At 37.6% G+C, this 6,338-nt stretch overlaps 1 protein-coding gene across 3 annotated transcripts in view; it reads right to left on the bottom strand.

The window, feature by feature from the left end:
- kcnd2 (potassium voltage-gated channel, Shal-related subfamily, member 2) overlaps positions 1-6,338 on the bottom strand; it is an 80,810-nt gene that overhangs the window by 2,110 nt on the left and 72,362 nt on the right. For all 3 annotated transcript variants that reach the window (XM_014017154.1, XM_014017152.1, XM_014017153.1), the window contains 2 exons: positions 4,486-4,584; positions 2,114-2,334 (listed from right to left, as the gene is read on the bottom strand). In XM_014017154.1, coding sequence (XP_013872608.1) covers positions 2,114-2,334; positions 4,486-4,584 — 320 coding nt within the window. The remainder of the gene's footprint in view (positions 1-2,113; positions 2,335-4,485; positions 4,585-6,338) is intronic.

Below are 6,338 nucleotides of genomic sequence, written 5' to 3'. Positions count from 1 at the left end.
GGCATGTAAAGTGAATGCTAATCATGTGTCATTCTAAATTTAATCTTTTCTTCTTTATATGTTAAGTTATGTATGTTCTAAATGCTACATTAAACATAATTTGAAAAACGTCATTTTTAATTTCTTTAAGAATAATTTGGTATTTCTCATCATAAAATGCCCTTAATTTAAATATACATTCTTTCAAAGAAAGTTAGGCTTTTTGTTAATTCATATTCTTTATTTTTGAGACTCTTTTGCACCATTGCATCAGATTTAGGACGTCTAACCAGAGGCTAATTAGAGGTCTTTGTATTTGGTGGGCTTTTAAGAAGGCTTCAGAACCTACGGATACAAAAAGGCTAATCTGAGGCTATAATTCCATCAACGTGCCTCAAAGAAATTAAGACAAGTTCATGTTTTCTACCATGTTGCATCAGCTTCTTTAACCCTCTGTAATTGGATGGGAACTAAGAACATAAAGTTTGAACTGCGCAATGTTTTTGGGTCCAGTTTGTCTCAGTTTATGTTTTTATAATGTGTAATAGTTCTAGAATGTGGACTTTTTGTTTTTCCTGGCACAAAGCCATGATGTTCAAACTTAAAAGAAATGTTTGTATGGCAGCACATGTTGCTCCAAACTCTGAATGTTCTGCATAAATGTTCGATTCTTTTGTATTGTAAAATGCGGAACTCGCATTTGTAAGTGCGGCAAAGAAATGTGTTTACAAAGAACAGGTCTCAGAAGAGTTCCTGGGCTGCTGCAGTGATTTCCACTACAAACACAGCAGAACTGCCCGAGGGCCTGAAGATCACCACTGTTCAATGCTGCTTCTTGTGTCCAGACGTGACTAGAAATTCTCAAATTTTCGACTGATTTCAAACTTGAGGCATGTTAAAATCACTAGTCTTTTATTTGGAGAAATGTTTTTTTTAATTAGGCAAAAGAAAGTGAATGTCTTTGTTTCAGCAGTTTTTATTGTTACTGTAAATAAAGCATCACTCAAATAATTTGCAAATCACTGCATCCCATTTTATCAGCCTCCACCGAAGACAAGGCAAAGAGATGTCTGTGCTGTTAGTAAAATATCTCATAAACAACTAAATTAATGTTATTGAAAGTTTCAAAAGGTTGTCACTGGACAAACATCTACAAGTGATTGACATTTGGAGTAAACCTCATTCAAGATGGCCACCACAACAAACTTTACAAATAAAAAAATTCTATAAAACTCAACATTTTACAAATATTGTGCTAATTTTGATGTTAGTTGAGAGCCAACCTCACTGTATAATCTGCAGAGGTATATAGTAACAAAGTACATTTACTTGTGTACAGTACTTAATTCATTTTTTGAGGATTTGTAGTTTTACCAAGTATTTTTTTAATTTGTAACTTTTACTTTTGTCTTGTAACATTTAAATGGTGATACTTTTGCTTCTTTACTTTGAAATGTAACACCTCGTTACATGCTGCAAATTTAAATATGACCGAACTCATCATGAAAGTATTTTCTTACGCACTCTAAAAAAACTGAAATATTGAATTTACTTAACCAAGTTATATTAACTGGTTCCACTAAACCAAGTTGAGCAAATGTAAAGTAATTTACATATTTTCTATAGAAGAATTGCTCAAAAGAAACGCACAGAAAGCAGAAAACGGTTATAGTTTAACTTTTAGGGCAAACGTGGTCCTTGGGTGGACCTCCTGTTTCTGCTCCAACATGCCTGATTTGAATGCAGAGGTGGTTACCAGACTTATGCAGAACTTGAGGCAATACTGAATCAGATGTGTTGGGAGCAGCTAAACAAGCACATACAACATAAAGACTGTCAAAACCCATTGGACGCCCTTGTTATGTCTGACCAAATTAGCTAAAATTATGTATTTTTTATATATAGTACTGTATATATGTAGCCCAAATGAAGCACTCTAAAAAATGAAATGCTGAATTTACTTTAAGTTATGTCAAGTTTGCTCATTTAGAAAATGTGTAAATTGCTTTAGTGGAATCAGTTGACAAAACTCAGTTAAGTCAATTTAACATTAATTTCTGGGCAACCTTCAAAGAATGCTAGGTCTTCCATTATTTTTATTACTATTTGTATATTTTTCTTCAGTGTTATCTACCTGTTGGACACCGGCCTTTCTCTTATCTGTATGGTGCTGAGCTCCTGGTTGTTGGTGCTCGGGGGGCTGAAGCTGCTCTTCTTCTTATGCCGTCGGGAGCAACACGAGCCGAGGCCGTGCGGCGACGAGGACAGCGAGGAGGAGCGAGAGCCCGCCTTGTTCACCACGGAGACCTCCATGCAGTTGGCCTGGAACGTCTGCTCATCCACAAACTCGTGATTCTGCGGGAGGAACAGGCAGGGACAATTTGGAATGCTCGTTGTTGTTTTTGTTATTTTTTTTTCCAGCTCTGTTAAATCATGAGTAAAGATGTTTCACAGAGACAGATTAAACAGACTGAACAGAAAATGGTTTGATAAATGAAAAGTGAATTATCAAGCAGATTAGAACTATATTGGCCCAGATGTCCATATTAGGGGCCATCTGTGAAAACACAACTGTTATCCCAGTGATAAATGAACGTGACTTGAAGGTCAGTTTTTTAAATATGTTGTCGGTCCCACCAGCAGGTGGCAGAGAGACACCATGAAGGAGCTGATGGTGTATCCTGAATCACATCTCTGTTCTCCCACCTCCCCCTCTTTCAGTTCTGCTCATGTCTCTGTTATCTATAATGTACACCACGAGCGCCTCGTGTAAACATTTGCACATCCATCTGATGGTATGCAAGCAATTTTTTCCTTTTTTTCTAGGAGCTTTTTTTCTTTTTTCTTCTTCCAGACGAACGACAAGTCTTTTATCAGTTAAAATCATCCACGAGGAGCCAGTCTGATTTACTACTTCTCCCTGTCTTTGCACAGAGTTTCAAGCTGGGAGTGTAAAAATGATGTCACGAGCATCAAAGCGACTCTTACATCTTAAATTATAGATAGTGAAACACGAAGCATGCTGGTTTGTTTTGAAGGGGAAAAAATAACTGGCAGGCAGAGTCATGTTTTTCTTGCCATGTTGCTAAAAAAAGGAACTCGACATTTCTCAGCCCCATTTGCAGCTATTTTTAACTCATGCTGCATATAAAATAGATCCTACAGTTTAGAGCGTGGATGAAGAAAAAAATATCACTTTGTTTCTATTTTTAACTCACTGTAACAGGTTTGCACTAGTGAAGATGAAGCGCAGACTGTGAGAGTGACGCAATGGGATAAAAAGAGGAGTGTGTTTTCTACAGAGAGCTATTTTTAACAGTGAAAAGTCTGTTAGATAGTACAAACCCAGCTCTGAGAAAGTTAGGACATTGTGCAAAATGTAAATAAAAACTAAATGCAATGATTTACAAATTGCAGAAAACATTTCCCCCCATTTGAAAACACAGTAAACAAAAAAAAAAATCTAATGTAATTTTGAATTTTATGGCAACAACACATCTAAAAAAAGATGGATTATGGGAAACGAAAAAAGTACTAAATTTGTATGAATATAATACAGTTAGAAGAGCATGATTAGGCTAATTATGTTAATTTAAAACTGGTCAGTAGAAGTGTGTAAAAATAATGTTTTAAAGAGGAACTCTGGGCAGAGTCTGCAAAAATTACATCTAAGTCGAACAATTTCAGAATAATGTTCCTCAATGAAATTGGGAATTCCACTGTTCATCGTGACATTCACAAATGCTGTTTCACAAAGGCAATCTTTATTGAGCAAAACAAGTGTGAACATCATCCAAAAGAATTCTGTCTTATCTGGAACAGAGTTTATTAAAAATGGACGGAGGCAAAATAAAAATAAAAAACTGTTTTGTGGTTGGAAAAATCAAAATTGGAACATCTTTTTGAACATCACAAATGCCACGTCCCTCATGCAAAAAAGGAGAGGGACCTTCCAGCCTGTTGTCAGTGCACAGTTCAAAAGCCTCTCTGATGGTATGGGAGTGCATTAGTGCCTATGGCATGGACAGCTTATACATCTGGAAAGGTATGATCAAAGCAAAGGTGCCGGTTTTAGAACAACATATGTTTTTGCCCAACAAATATCCAGCAAAGATGATCCAGCCCAGACTATTGAACATTATCTTACAACAAACAACGATCAGACATCATTCCTCTCCAGCAACTAGTCTCCTACAATCTTAGACATTAAGTTAATGTCGTTAAAACAAGTGAAGATGCTTCACAGTGGGAAACATGGCCCCAAGCCATCTTTTTAAATTGTGTTTCTGTCATAAAAATCTAAACAAATTCTTTTTTTTTCCCCTCCAAAAAGCTACAATTATTTAGTTTCGACCTTGGATATGTTCAGCTGTAAATAAAATAAGGGTTTATGAGATTTGCAAATCATTGCGTTCTGTTATAATGTCAGTTGGGGTTTTAAAACAATCAACACGTGATCATTTGTCATAAAAATAACTGTTTAATTAAAATTTGAGAGTATTTTACCGTGGTTTTCTCCAAGCAATGCAGCAAATGATGGTGCTGGCTCTCAAAAGGTGGGGTGGCGGCCTTTACCACCAAGGCTTGTCCTGCTTCCTTAGAGGCCTAGAAAGGCACAAAGTTAAAACAGACAAAGACAAGAAAAAGAAGAAGAAGAAGCTGCAGTGTAGATGAGCAGGCTCAAACTCGGAACAGAAACTGTCTCAGGCAACAACTAGCAGCTCGGTGATGTGGTGGAAAGTAGGCAAAGCACTGAGTCAAAATGCTGATCTGTAGCATGGCAGCCAATCTACTGAAACTAATGAGGCGGAGATGTTTTAATGCATGGCAACTTGGGCTAACTACAATAAGTTTGACTGACACACTGTGAGTGGTTTTGGCTACAAGGACTGCAAAAGTCAAATTTAAGTTAAAGCAATAGCTCAGGTCTTTTAAAGTGGGGTTCTGTGGAAAGGATATAAACAATTAATGTCTTACCTGTTATGCATAGCTTTTCAAACAAACTCAATTTGAAGAAATAGGGTTTATTTTTGACTTATGAGCAACTCGAAAACCCAAACATTCATAACAATTCATAAAAACACTATTTTATAAACCACTGACACTGCCATCACATTTTCAGTATATGGTTATTTGGGCAGAAATATTAGGATGTTTTTGTCAGGAACAGCTATAAACTACACAGACGGTAACACAGCTAGCTGCTGCTGCAGCTAATTGCATTTGCAAAAAAACTATTGACCCTTTGCACCCACGTGACAAAGTCATGTGATTCCGGCATGTTGGATGGCAGAAGACACGGAGCGGTGTATTGAACTGAATGGCAGCGATTGTTTTTTGAAGTTGTTTTTTTTTTCTTTTTGCCATGGTTTCTACTTGTTCAAGTTTAGATAATTTATCTGTGGAAGTCGCACACCTAGTTGGGGCTCACAGACAGCGTTATTTACAGAAGTTGGACATAGCTAGATAGAAATCGACCCATATCTTCTCCCTCCGGATGTTGTGTTTGTTGATTTGATCAAAACGCAAACTTTGCCTGAATTCACGCCACATGACTTATACCACTATGTCATACATGGTGTTTCCCCCTACACTGGAGATGACTTAAAATCATATAAAAGCCAGGATGCTTATCAGTTTTTTGTTGCTGGATGGGTTGACCGGGACAGGACAGGGTGCTACTGTTACATGGAGGGACGATATCTCATAATGGCGAAGGTAAGACTTGCTTGTTAATGCAAATGTATTTTTATTTGCTGATTCCATACGTGATTCTAGATGTTTCTCGGATTACCGAGCACCTCGAATCGGAGAACCGACAACGCGGCTAGCAAGCTAACAAGCTAGTAGCTTCTCTTCATCATGTTAAACAGCTCCGGGTTACAACAGTGCTCTTTCTGTTTGATATTTAGCTGAAATGATCCATTCCCAGTTAAATTATAAAGATGAACAGCTTTGATAATCAGCTGGTCTGATTTTATGACCACCTGAATGCGCAACTTGTGTTTACTCCATCAACGTGGAAAAAATAAATAAATAAAAGCTTCTCCTCCGACCTTTCACTCAACTACATTCAGCATTGAGTAAAAACAACTATATTTCCAGCTATCACTGTTGTTTATATCTTCACTAGGACACGGAGTGCTGCGGGTGGGCAGACGGAGAGATTATAATATTTTAGAACCAGCAGCGCAGCGGTCCGAAACCGGAGAGTCTCCAGATCCAGCCGACTGCGCCGCAGCTTAAGACTACGGTAAAAGGACAAGTTTGGTTTGTTTCCTTGTCTGTTTGTGCAGCCGACTGCGCAGCAGCTGAAGACCATTTTTACAGCTAAATCAACAAGGGGGAAAGAATGATAT

Source organism: Austrofundulus limnaeus, unplaced genomic scaffold, assembly GCF_001266775.1.
Source record: "Austrofundulus limnaeus strain Quisiro unplaced genomic scaffold, Austrofundulus_limnaeus-1.0 Scaffold162, whole genome shotgun sequence".
In the NCBI taxonomy this organism is placed as follows: Eukaryota; Metazoa; Chordata; class Actinopteri; order Cyprinodontiformes; family Rivulidae; genus Austrofundulus; species Austrofundulus limnaeus.
The sequence above is the reverse complement of the archived record's forward strand: the minus strand, read 5'-3'. Positions and strand labels throughout refer to the sequence as shown.